Raw genomic sequence first — 14007 nt, forward strand, 5'->3', positions numbered from 1 at the left:
CACAGAAGGAAGGATATGTAATGTAAATAGGAAGGATCTGGACCGCCATCACGTTATCATCACATCAACCTTCAAGTTCAGCATCTAAATCAACTAAAAAACAAATCTTTTCCCAAATTTCTTAAATGCCCAAGTCAAATTATTCCCATAAACAATCAATCCTTAATAAATTCATTCTCTCATGCCCATAACTATGAATCCAATTTTTCAATCTGTAATGACAAATTACCATCTCCTCCTAATGTTACCACTTCACTCTTTAATCTGAAGAACAATAGAGAGCTTGTAATTGGGGCATTTGAGAATGCAAAGTCAATGGGCCAGGTACACATAAGAGAATATTGAAAACAAAAAGCGCTATGGGATCTTCTTCTTTATGTTGCTATGGGATCTTCTTCTTCGGCCCTTCTTCTTCTTTTTGCAGCAACAGGTTGGATCGGTGGTGTCAGCTTTTTGAGAAAAAATCTAATTAAAAAAAAAAGCGCTAGTAATTTCCTTAACTTGTTATACCGGTTACATGTTTAAGAGAATAAAAAATGAGTGACGTGGCTGTGCATATGAGAGAGCGGCCATCCGAGAGTGCAAGAGAGACTGTGTGTAGCATTGCTCTATGAAAATTAAGCGCTCCATCATAGTTTTTGGTCTGCACCAAGACACTGTTGGCTTCCAATTGTGGGTTGACACAATGTGAATAATTACAACCTTAAAATAGTGTTATGGATATTCATAATCCTAAAATAATTATAAACTTAAAATATTCATCACCATGGGGGAAAAATTGTCAAATTATACTCAAACAGTATTGCTTCCACTCCCCACCTATTCTGCATTCTCAGTATTGCAGCACCTTTACAAATAAGCAGGATCATATGTGAAGCGTATTTATTGATGTAAAGCATTATAGTCGCATCATAAAAAGGTATTGAACATCTACTTCATGAGAATCACAATTTTTCATACAAATATAAAGATATACACCCAATGAATTGTTGAACCTATAAGGTGAACCTAATATACTGATTTTACAACACTAATTTATTGAAATTGCACATACAGATTCATGTTTTTTTTTCACCATGTGTGCAAGATGAATGTTAGTGAAATATACGAAAAAACAAAAAAAATATTCTAAACGGAACAGATGTGAATCAAACTCATAATGTGTATAAAATTGATTTGATGAACACATAAACTTATACCACATACAAACAAAAAGTACATCAAATCAAATGACCATTTGCATGGAATCACATAGCATGAACGAAAACTGCTAGTTCTTTTAAAGATGACCAATACAAAAAGGTTGCATATTGTTTCTCTCTACGCAGCATGACTTAACTCGTGCAAGTTATGATTTTGCGTGACTTAAGTCACGCACCTCTGGCCTGTGGCTTGAGTTAACTCAAGCTACTTTGACTGGTGGTCAGAACTCAAGAACACGTTTTTTGGACTTTGGTCAGTTATTCAACCTTGATTTTACACTATTTTTACATGTTTTTTGACTGCATTTAGTGTAGTTAACACCTATGTTACCGTCCCCCCTATAAATACCCTCCAAACTTCACCATTTCCTCACATCATCATCTCAAAGTCTCTAATCCTAATTCTCTTCTTCTTCTTTTTGGCTATTAGAGATGCACTTGTTCTGGCTTACAACCTTGATTTATCTTGTATTGTGGTGGAGAGTGACTCATTGAGTGTGGTGCAATGTTGTAAAGGAAAGTTAGTGAGAGGTCAGATCACTGCTATAATCAATGATATTCTCATTCTAAAAGAAAGTTTTACAAGCTGTGAGTTTACCTGGGTGGCTCGTGATGGTAACAAAGTGGCTCACATGGTTGCTTCACTTGCAGCTGATGGTTCTCTTCCGCTCCTCTGGACAGTTAAACCTCCGGATTCTCTCCGTTTGCAGCTGCTAAGGGATAGGAGTGGAGCTATTAACAGAGTTCCCTTTCCAAGTGTTAACTTTAATATAAGTTGAATCTCAGCTGTGTTTTTATGGTGTTGTTTGTGTTAGAGACTACTCTCTATCTCCTTGTGGGTTACCTTTTTTGTTTGGTCTTATCACTGTTTTCTTGCGCTTTGGATGTTATTTTTATATGGGTATTGTGTATTGTTCTTTGCTTTGTAGTGGTGTGTTTTAGCTACTTATCTTCATTCCTAGCTTGCCAAGTTAGCCATGATTCAGTAGATGTATAAGTCAGGAGCAAGTCTTGTGCCTTAAAACGTCTATTTGTTTTGATTTTGCAAAATTTTGTACTTTGCCCCAATAGTGGGTAGTGATCTACACATGGTGTAATCTGTGGCTATTATAGCTTCTTGAATGAATGAAATATTTCTTTGACAAAAAAAAAGGTAAATCTATCCTATTTTGTTTCTAATTGATGTGTTCTTATCAGGTTGTGTCTCTGGTACGCGATCTCTATAGGTCACCGTGAGAGACCCTTTTTTGTTTTTTTTTTGTTGCAAATTGAAATGGAACCATTGGATAAACATATAATGCAATCAATGGTTGTGATCTCTTTGAATTATAACCTGCTAACATTTTATTAAATAAACATTAATATTAATTTTAAAAATCTGGAATTACATTTTATAAAGGGTGTTTTCGGTATTATTGGAACAATTGTTCTCCTTCACCATAAACATCATCATCCTCTTCTTCATCTTATCCATTTTCTTCAAACTCAAAAACACCCAAATCCAGAAAAAAAAAAACATAAATCTGAAAAAACACAAACCCCAAATCCGAATTTTGTTTTCACCTTTTTTAGGGGAATTGAAACCGTAGAGAAACCGATGGGAGATTTGGTAGTAAGGAAACATGAATAATTATTTGAAGATGTTGAGTTGGATTTGAAAAGAGGAATATGAAGAGAGAGATCTGAAAGGAGTTTGACGAGGGAGGATTTCAAAGGTGAAGTGAACCTCCTTTGAATATGGTATATATGGATCTGTAAAAATAAGGACATGAATTAAGTGTGGCAATGAATGGATTAAAGAAGATTTGAGCTTTTTATTTGGATCTGATCTGGAATTGAAAGATGTAACACCCATACTAGACGTATCTAGAAAGTCTAGCACGTGCATTAGTTTAGTATTGGATACATTAAAAATTTACAACAAAAAACTTCGAATGAATATAAAAGACAACAAGGGCGTTCGTATGATGATAATACAACTTAACTTTTCTAAAGCATAATAAAAACATCCTTTAAAATCCACACCATCCAGCTGGGAGTACGAACGAACACTTGTTGCATCATCCATTCGGCTACTAGCTTGCTAATCCACCTGATATCTGAAACAAATAAGGATTGGGATGAGACATAATGTCTCAGTGAGTTCCCCTAAATCCTAGGCTATAGGTAACCTCAGGGGAAACCTACGGTCACCACGTGTCTACATTACAACCTGACGGTTGATTATACGTGTGTGGGGACTTGCATACTTAGACGGTTGTGCATGCTAGGACCGTCATAACTCATCTTACTTGTTAAAGGCTTACTATCATACGTGTCATGGCGGTCAAGGGATCCTAGGACCGCAACTCAAGATACGTTAAACGCATCAAGACTTATCTTAACATATTCATGACACAATCCTAAACCGGACGATTAGGGGAACCTAAGATCGTCATCGGCATAACATTCTTTACTTGATCTATTTCATATCTTATACTTGTCTAATAGCATCTCGTGCTATAACTCATCTTACATGTGTTGTAACCAACCGGTACCTACAGAATTCCATTTAAAATTTATGAACACCAATTCCAATCACCCATATGCGTATATCTTTTCTAAAGTCTTATAAATTTCACAAATATTAAAATTTGTCATGGTAACGAGCCTTAGTATATTGATTAAGAAAATCATAGATTTTAGGGGTAATTAATACTCCACAAAACCTGAGAATCTTGTGATCAAACATAACTCTTAACCACTTTACTCCTTACTTTCTGTCTTCACGTCCATAACGTCTGTTCCATATACCGGGACCTTTAAACTCTTGGTTTAAACTCCTTTCTAACTTTTGACACATTAACTTCCAAAGTTACCTTAACCGTATCAATTTTCGTTAATAGTTGCTCATGCCTTTTCCTTTGAAAATCTTAGGATGTGATATGCATTCATTACTTGATGTCATAAAAGATTTTCGTTGCATAAAGATTGTGAAGACAACTCCCCATTAGCCATTATAAATCCTAGGAACGAATTGACAATTTTTGAAAAAAAACTGAAATTTTGTTCCAGGTTCGCTATTGGCGAGTTTCTTCAGCTCAATTTCCTTAAAATATACTTTGCAAGAAAATTCTTATTTCTCAGGTAATCCAATGCATATCATTCATTCCTATCATCATAAAATATTCTACAATATATGCACGGCAACCATCAACCTATTCCAATACAGTTCTCAACTCGTCGGAAATCAACGTCTTAGTCCTGACGACATAAACTTTCGATACATTGCGACTTAACACACTTTCAAAACACTAGAACCTTGTCCACTCTGAGCTTACAAATCCATAACCTCCTTCACATAACGATATCCCTGAGAGCCTACATCATCTTCTTTCTAACTTGTAGCCTTGCGCTTACGCTCCAGAATACAATTCCTTCCTGTACAATAAATCTGTTCAAACAACAGCTCTTACTGAAACTTTCGGTCATGCTTAGATATATATATATATATATATATATATATATATATATATATATATATATATATATATATATATATATATATATATCCAGCTTCTTCACTTACGGGTACACGAAGTATCACTAACTTCTTACCCAACAGTGTCAGAACGTCCCTTCTTAACATGCCTTACATCCCGGAGGATCTATACTTCTACTATTTAGTTCACCGGCCACTTTCTGGCACGACAAACTCTTACTAATACTCATTCTGAGTTCTTACCTTTCGGTGCAACTTCATCTCTTACTTCATTCCTCCTGGGTCCTTTTCAGCTCTCAGGTGTCCATCCTAATCGTCAAATGTTAAATTGAGTTGATCAGGCTCAACAAACAATGACAACTAGAACTTTTACCCGGAACCCAATGGTCCCACTACCTTGTTGTAACTTAATGACCCAAGGCACGGTCTGAATCGACCTGCTCTGATACCAAATGTAACACCCATACTAGACGTATCTAGAAAGTCTAGCACATGCATTAGTTTAGTATTGGATACATTAAAAATTTACAACAAAAAACTTCGAATGAATATAAAAGACAACAAGGGCGTTCGTACGATGATAATACAACTTAACTTTTCTAAAGCATAATAAAAACATCCTTTAAAATCCACATCATCCAGCTGCGAGTACGAACGAACACTTGTCGCATCATCCATTCGGCTACTAGCTTGCTAATCCACCTGATATCTGAAACAAATAAGGATTGGGATGAGACATAATGTCTCAGTGAGTTCCCCTAAATCCTAGGCTATAGGTAACCTCAGGGGAAACCTACGGTCACCACGTGTCTACATTACAACCTGACGGTTGATTATACGTGTGTGGGGACTTGCATACTTAGACGGTTGTGCATGCTAGGACCGTCATAACTCATCTTACTTGTTATAGGCTTACTATCATACGTGTCATGGCGGTCAAGGGATCCTAGGACCGCAACTCAAGATCGTTAAACGCATCAAGACTTATCTTAACATATTCATGACACAATCCTAAACCGGACGATTAGGGGAACCTAAGATCGTCATCGGCATAACATTCTTTACTTGATCTATTTCATATCTTATACTTGTCTAATAGCATCTCGTGCTATTGCTCATAAACATAATCTTATATAAATTCATTTCTTGCAACATAACATAAATAAAGTCAGGGTTATACTTGGTTAGCGTTGAACAAACATTATCATCTGAGTTCATTTTAGGGAGAGTCTCGGGTGGAGTAACCCCGAGAACAATCCCATCATGACCGATGTACGTACATCGGACTCCCTCGGTGTCGTGCGGGTCCCTTACGGCTTGAACCATTCCCCTTGAGTCGAGAACCTCTCGTATCCCCCTGTTGTGGATAACAAGAGACACGAGCACCTACATCTTGCTTACTCAGTGACATGCGGGTCCCTTACGGCTTGAATCGTTCTCATCATGAGAACCCCTTGAATCCATTCCTTCATGGATTGCAAGAGACATGTCACCTACTTATTCATTTTTAATCATAAATCTTAATCTTAACATATCGTGATAGGTTAAACCTATTCAGCTTGCTTGTTTACCTCGGAACCTTGTTCGATCCGATTAGTGGTAAACTTCATACTTGTTCATTCTTGCATATGTGAAGAGATTAATCATCAATTCACGTCTTAACATAATGCTTAATCATTTTAAACGTATGCGAAGAGATTTCACTTCGCGTCTTATCCTTACTTAGGATTCTTACTTATTCATCTAATATACTAGTCATACTTAGGAATTCTTGCTATCATTCTAGTTCTCGACTACTATGTCGAGGCTCTAGTTTTCCCCTTTCTTAAGGAATATCTTGCTACCCGATTCTTATCGTATCATCTCTCGTTTACCATGCTTTATTATACTTGCCAAACACTTGCTTCATTTATAAAGAAGTTTTCTTTCAAAGATGCACAAGAAATCTGCTCGCGAAACCCCGGAACAACCCAAAGGCGAACAAAACAATGGTCTCCTCACTGTGCTGCTCGCCTAGGCGAGCTCACTTACTTGCCTAGGCGAGTGATTGATGGCCTAGGCGAGTTAGGAGGCGAGTAGACCTCCAGGGCTGCCATTTTGCTCGCCTAGGCAGCCAGTTGCTCGCCTGGGCGAGTTATGACAGTCCAGCAACCTCAAAATTGATATTTTTGACTTAAAATCCTCAAACCAAGCATCACTAAGTGTTATATGACCCTTAGATCATTTGGAACCTGTAAAATAGTCATGGAACAAGTACATACAAGTATAGCAAGCATGGCAAGAAAAGGGGCAACTAACTTACACTTTAAACCCTAGAATTCATATAGTTTCCTTACACGCATAAAACACATAAACCAAGGGTAGTAAGCTATCTAAGGAAGTCACCTAAGCAAGACATAAACTTGATTCCCAAGCTTCCAAGCTCAAGCAACAAAACTCCAACTTGTTTCTCTTGCAATCATAGCTTATGCCACTCAATCTTGATGTTCTCTTGAACTCCAAGACACCTTGATCTTTGCTTGTTCATCAATCTTCAATTCCCATCCAAATTCAAACTTTCATCTTCAAAACCCTAGCTCTTGATTCCAATAAAACCTCTAGGTTGTTTCTTGCTTAACTCTCCAATTCCATGCAACAATAATCAACATAAGCTCCCAATCATCAATCAAGAGCTTTATCCTCTTGATCAACCCAAACCCTAACTTCTTGGATCCATCCATGAGAAGAGAAATAAAGGAATCTAACAAAAATCCAAGCTTTTAGAAGTTTAAGAATCAAGAGGAAGCAAGATGAATTCACTTGCCATGGAAGGAAGAAGATTTGGAAGATTTGGTGGTGAGAAAGAGAGATGGGGGCGTGAGGAAGAAGAGAGAAGAAGGAGAAAAGTTTTGCCAAGCTTAGAGAGAGAAAGAGAATTGAAGAATGAGATATTTTGAGTCCAAACACAATTAAATATCCCATAGACGCGCAATTACCAAATTGCCCTTGCCTTAAACGTGTTTTAAGCGACACTGATACTTTATCCGTATTTTGCTGACATAGCGTAATAAATATTATCCATACTTACTTTCCTTAAATTTAATCCTCTGGCACGATTGACTGGTAATATTCTGATACTGACAGGCGGGATATTACAAAAGAAGAATGAAGAAATAATTGATAATGATAGTTGTTTTATTTTATTTGGATCTAATTGATGCTAGGTGTTGATGATGACAGTGATGGTGACTATTTAAATCTGGAATTGTAAGAAGAGGAAATAATGAAGAAGAAATTGATAATGATGATGATTAAGGATTTTCTGGTATCAACACAGATGAAAGCAAGAAAGTGAAAGCATATGGTGTTCTTGATCCAAACAGTGCAGGATGAGTAATTTTGCAAGTAACACTGTAACGGTGTTAATCCAAAAATCTGGATTGAAAAACAATATTTTATTTAAGAGAAAATACCAAAATTGACCATGCAATTGAATAAATTACTTAAATATTAAATAAAATTTACCTCTAACACGGTAACCAATGTACAACTATCTACTAAACGTCAAAAAAAAAACTATTTACTAAAAAAAACAGTCTTTTATACTCCTACCATAGGAGACCTATCCATGTCATGTACATTAGATGGCGCCGTTCTTATCATCAATATCACCAATTTGTAGGTTTATTGCACAATTTTTTGTAAGCATGTGATTACATAGGATCGTATTTTATATTTATTGTTTTGGCTAAAATGCACTTTTGGCCCCCTAAGTTTGGCCCCGTAGCAATTTTGGCCCCCTATTAAAAAAAACAACTTTTCAGCCCCCCAACTTCACCCCCTTTTGCAACTCGGTGGCCCCCTTCAATTTTGACTCGGTCAGAGCTCAGGTGACCAATAGATGGACGCCACGTGACATATAATAAATTAAAATTAAAAAAAACCAATTAATTATTTACATAATTAAATAAATATAAAAAAAGAAATAAAAAAAACCATCTTCTTCCCACCTTCTTCCAAACCCAACATACTTCCCACCTTGCGATGGTGGAAGTCCCTCCGGCCTCAACTCATTCTCCGCCATCTTCTTCGCAAAAAATCCCTCTTAACTTTACCCGCCGCAGAAGCTTCCAATTGTGACCGCGTATAAATATCCTCCGTCGACCTCGATCTCGCCGGTGCACCACCGCCGTTCAAATTCCTAAAATCCCTCGTCGACTTACTCCTCACATCACCACCTGAACCTCCTTCCTCAAATTCAAAGCTCCAATCCCATCCTCTTCAGAAGCTTTCACCGTTACAACACTCACTGGAGAAGCACTAATCGGCACCGCAACATCCACACCTTGAAGAGAAAGCGAAGACGAAGTTAAAGGAGAAAGCGAAGACGAAGACCATCATCCTCCTCTACTGCCTTCGGCATTGTCACTGGTTTCGGCTCCGATGTAGTTACCAACATCCTCATATGAATTCTGGATCTGTTCTCAACACCACAACCACAACCATATTCTCCACCTTCGGCGCCACCGGACTCGTCAATGCCACCATTCACCAGATCACAACCACCGAATATCAACCACAAATTCAGCACATGTTTGTGATTGTTGTTCAACATCGTTGTTGATTAGCTGTTTTTTTAGTGTTAATGTTATTTAAGCTTTGGTGTTTAGTGTTAATGTTTAGTTAATTGGATTTTTAGTGTTGTGATTAGGTTGGTTTGTGAAGAGAAGAAGAAAAGGATGGAGGTGGTTGTTGGGAGGGAGGTGTGCTACGGTGGGGTATATTGAGAGGTGGAGGTGTGTGAAGTAATTCTGGGTTTGGAGAATGGGATGATGATGAAGAAGGATGGTGGTGTGGGTTGCAACTCATCGTTGAGATTGTCATTACCACCAACTTCCATTTTCTTGATTTGGATTTCAGACCAAGCATCCATGGTATGTTGGGTTTGGAAGATGGCGAATGTTGGGGTTGGAAGGTGGTGGGAAGAAGATGGCTTTTTTTATTTTTTATTTCTTTTTTTTTATATTTATTTAATTATGTAAATAATTAATTGGTTTTTTTTAATTTTAATTTATTATATGCCATTATTTATTTAATTAATTAATTATGTAAATAATTAATTGGTTTTTTTTAATTTTAATTTATTATATGCCACGTGGCGTCCATCTATTGGTCACCTGAGCTTTGACCGAGTCAAAATTGAAGGGGGCCACCGAGTTGCAAAAGGGGGTGAAGTTGGGGGCTGAAAAGTTGTTTTTTTTAATAGGGGGCCAAAATTGCTACGGTGCCAAACTTAGGGGGCCAAAAGTGCATTTTAGCCAAAACAATAAATATAAAAAATGATCCTATGTAATCACATGCTTACAAAAAATTGTGCTATAAACCTACGAATTGGTGATATTGATGATAAGAACGGCGCCGTCTAATATACATGACATGAATAGGTCTCATATGGTAGGAGTATAAAAGACTGGTTTTTTTAGTAATTGCTACGGGGCCAAACTTAGGGCATTTTAGCCTATTGTTTTTGTGTACATGTGATATTTATAACGCGTTTTTCCTCTTCTGCTTCAAGCTTCAAGAATCAAGCGTTGGCTTAAAGGGTTCGTCGTTCAGGAGTTCCAGGATTGAAAGGATTGCTGCTTGTTTTTCCTCTTTCAGTAAGTTCCTCTTTCTATTTTTTGCTGTTTCAATGGTTAGGAAGATGTGCCTGATTCATGAAGCTTAACCTGGTTATATTTTGTGTCCCAATTCATTAACTCCTTCTACGGTGAGAAGAGGTCTCCATTGTAAGTTTTTAGGTGTAAATTCACAAGCTAGGATTAGTTTGTATGTCCTTCCTTGGTGGCTTCTGGCCTATTATCCATAAGTTTTAAGTTTGCAATGTTTTAATTTTTCTTGTTCTTTAACTTTGTTTTCTTGTTATTAAGGTATTTTCTTTTTTGGCATCGTTCATGTTCTTACTTTGTTAATCGTTTATGTTTTTGGATTATAAATATGCAAACGTGTTTGCACTATGACAGTGGTTTGTGTGCGTGTTTGGAGGTTTGGTGGGTTTGCACTTGGTGTTTTGTTTCTGTTAGTGGTTTAGTTGGCTTTGGTTTATTTTTCTGGTGAACTGTTATGCTCAGTCGGTGCCTGTTTTTTAGTTTGGGACCTAGTGTTTGAAGCAATAGTATGCTTGGTTGGGTTCTAGTGTACTGCCAAAGTTGGGAGGTGGGCTGTTTGGTTTGGAATTTTGCAGTTCCTGTAGTTGTTTAGATTTCATTCGGTGTTCCACCTTTGTACGGCACCGGCTTGTTTGTCCCTTTTCGTTTTATCCGCGAGTGGTACGATTTTAGTATAATCGACGTGATTCAAAAAATAATAATAATAACATATTATATCCTACACTATTCACGTGATCATGATAAAGAGGTTCTTTTTGAATTGTGTATATTTGTTTGTTTTTGGACTATGTTGTGCCTGCTCTATCTGCCCATTTGTTGTTGTTGTTGTTGTTGTCAGAATGCTGTGTTGTTGTTTTTATTACTTATATTGTGTCTTGTTTTCTGGCAGATCCTTTTGTGATTTCAAGTTTAAGGACTACTAATGGGTGAGGAGAAAAAGTTTCGTATTAATATCGTGTTTATTGGTCATGTCGACTCTGGGAAGTCAACCACTGCTGGTCATTTGATATACAAGCTTGGAGGTATTGACAAGAATGACATTGAGATACTCGAGAAAGAAGCTACTGAGATGAACAGGCGTTCATTCAAGTATGCTTGGGTGCTTGACAAGCTCAAGGCTGAGCGTGAAAGAGGTATCACAATTGACATTTCTCTCACCAAGTTTGAGACAACCAAGTACTGCTGCACTCTTGTTGATGCCCCTGGACACAGGGATTTCATCAAGAACATGATCACTGGGACTTCCATTGCTGACTGTGCTGTTCTAATCCTCGATTCCACAACTGACGGGTTTGAAGCTGGTATGTCTGAGCATGGTCAGACCCGTGAACACTTGCTTCTTGCTTCCGTTCTAGGTGTGAGGCAACTGATCTGCTGCTGCAACAAGGTATTTATATTTTCGGCCCTTTTAAAGTTGTATTTGATTCTTTTGTGAACTGAGTGAGCACATACCAAAGCATGGTATTTACTTTCTTCCTTGATCCCACTTAGCGGGATAAGGCTTGGATGTTGTTGTTTAATTTGTATTTGATTGTTTTTATAATTTCATTTATATAAGTACTAATTATCATCTATTTTGACAGATGGATGCCACTACACCCAAATACTCTGAGGATAGGTATAATGAAATGGTAAAGCTACTTTTTCCCTTTTTGAAGCAGATTGGCTATGACAGATATAAAACTCCATATGTTCCTATCTCTGGTTTTGAGGGAGATAACCTCTTTGAGCGCTCTTCTAACCTTGACTGGTACAAGGGTCCCACCCTTCTTGAAGCTATTGACCAAATTGAAAGGCCCAAGAGGCCATCAAACAAGCCTCTCAGATTACCACTTAATCATGTCTACAATATTGGGGGAATTGGAAGTGTGCCTGTGGGGCGTGTTGAGACTGGTATCTTGAAACCTGGTATGGCAGTGACTTTTGCCCCAATTTGGCTGAATGCTGAAGTAAAGTCTGTGGAGATGCACCATGAAACTCTCGATGAGGCCCTTCCTGGTGACATGGTGGGATTTCATGTGACGAATGTGCCTGCTAAGAAGCCACTCAGGCAAGGCTATGTTGCCTCAAACTCCCAGCACGACCCAGCCATGAAGGTTGCTGAATTTACATCTCATGTTATCATAACGAATCACCCTGGTAAGATTGGAAATGGCTATACACCTGTTATTCACTGCCACACCTCCCACGTTGCTGTCAAGTTTGCTAAGCTTGTTACCAAGTTCGACTGGCGTTGTGGTAAGTGTAAGACTCTTGAGAGGTATCCCGAATTCTTGGAGCAAGGTGATGCTGGTATTATTAAGATGATTCCCACCAAACCCATGGTGGTAGAAGCTCTTTCAGATTATCCTGCACTCGGCCGTTTTGCTGTCAGAGACAAGCGTCAAACTGTGGCTTTTGGAGTCATCAAATCTGTTACGAAGGATTATAAGATCGTCAGTAAGACGGCGTTGAAGAAGTTGAAGAAGAAGAAGAAGAAGAAGGCATTGGAGGAGTGAATCTTGTAGGATGATCTATCTAGGGAAGTCTATTATCAATATGGTCTTTTACCCGTTTTATGTCTATTTCTCATCTTGTAGAAACTTGTTTAGTAGGTTAAGTGTGAATTCTGCACCATCGTCTTGCAGCTTTTGTTCCCATAACAAGCTTCTAGATCGATGGTGGCAGGATAGTTTCTATTTCGTTTTTATGCTATGATTACATTGTCTAGTGTGAATACTTGGATTTTGTAAGCAAGGACCTGCTGATTTTCTGTAGAATATCAACTTCCTTGGTCTGATGTTTTAAGTTTTTGCTGGGTCATGTTTCTCATTAACTACTAAAATGGAAGTCATTAACCCTTGATTTTATGCTAGACTCCTGTATAGTTTTCATTATATTTTTTTCTTTTTAATGGCAAAGTATAGTTTTCATTCTAAAGGTCAATTTGGTGCCCTTGATATTACCATGTATGACTTGGTGCCCTATGAAAATTTAGAGAAAAACTCGTTTCAATTTCTCATTTCATCAGAAAAACCTTGAATTGAATCAATGCCTGTTTTATTCGAGACCTGCTTATCATTTGTGCTTTACTTAGAAATTTGGAATGGGGGTCTGTTGCTGATTACAGAGGGTATAATTGCTGTTTGTATTTGTGGTGAGAAAATGGTTTAGGATGTATCATGTTCTGATGTGAGTTTAAATTCTGATTCAGCTCATATTTCACGATGTGAGTTTAAATTCTGATGTTGATGTCTAGACCTCATTAACAGTTAATTTGCAACTATCTCTGGTGCTAGAATCTTAGGTGGTTTATCTTCTTTATGGTTTTGTGCATTTACTTTTTTCTAGTTGGGAATCAAAGCCAATTTGAGATTTTGACATTTGAGGATTAGAATTTTGAAGGGACTTGGAGTTGCTTCTTAATGTGTGGCGGTGGTGTGTGTAAAGTGTATTTTTGCTTACTTAAAGATTAGGAATGGGGTTCTGTTGCTGATTATGTAGAGTATATCAGAGTATATCTAATTTTTGTTTAATAAAGTCACCCATCATTGTAAAAAGAACAAGAAAAGTGTGATTGCTACAAAGAAAGACCAATCAATGAATGAATGACAGTTAGTAAAAGTAGCATATTTGCATGGTCCACGACCACAACACCGTAAGGCGTAAGGCAGCCTTGATCAAATAAACAAAACGA

The 14007-nt window shown here is 37.5% G+C and overlaps 1 protein-coding gene across 3 annotated transcripts; it reads left to right on the forward strand.

Moving 5' to 3' along the window:
• Nucleotides 1-8670: 8670 nt before the first annotated feature.
• On the forward strand, nt 8671-13185 carry LOC146938206 (elongation factor 1-alpha-like). 3 transcript variants are annotated; one of them, XM_085752215.1, is made up of 4 exons: nt 8671-9255; nt 10238-10322; nt 11221-11718; nt 11915-13185. In XM_085752215.1, exons 3-4 carry the CDS (start codon nt 11254-11256, stop codon nt 12827-12829), a joined length of 1380 nt encoding a protein of 459 aa, XP_085608341.1. In that variant the 5' UTR covers nt 8671-9255; nt 10238-10322; nt 11221-11253; the 3' UTR covers nt 12830-13185. The 3 variants fall into 3 exon arrangements, with proteins under 3 accessions (XP_085608341.1, XP_085608340.1, XP_085608339.1); XM_085752214.1 differs by having other exon boundaries at nt 8692-9596; XM_085752213.1 differs by lacking the exon at nt 8671-9255 and adding an exon at nt 10071-10116.
• The last annotated feature ends 822 nt before the right edge of the window (nt 13186-14007 follow it).

The sequence above is a fragment of the Medicago sativa genome, chromosome 3, assembly GCF_051527215.1.
Source record: "Medicago sativa cultivar Bolivia chromosome 3, Bolivia_mono, whole genome shotgun sequence".
Lineage (NCBI taxonomy): Eukaryota > Viridiplantae > Streptophyta > Magnoliopsida > Fabales > Fabaceae > Medicago > Medicago sativa.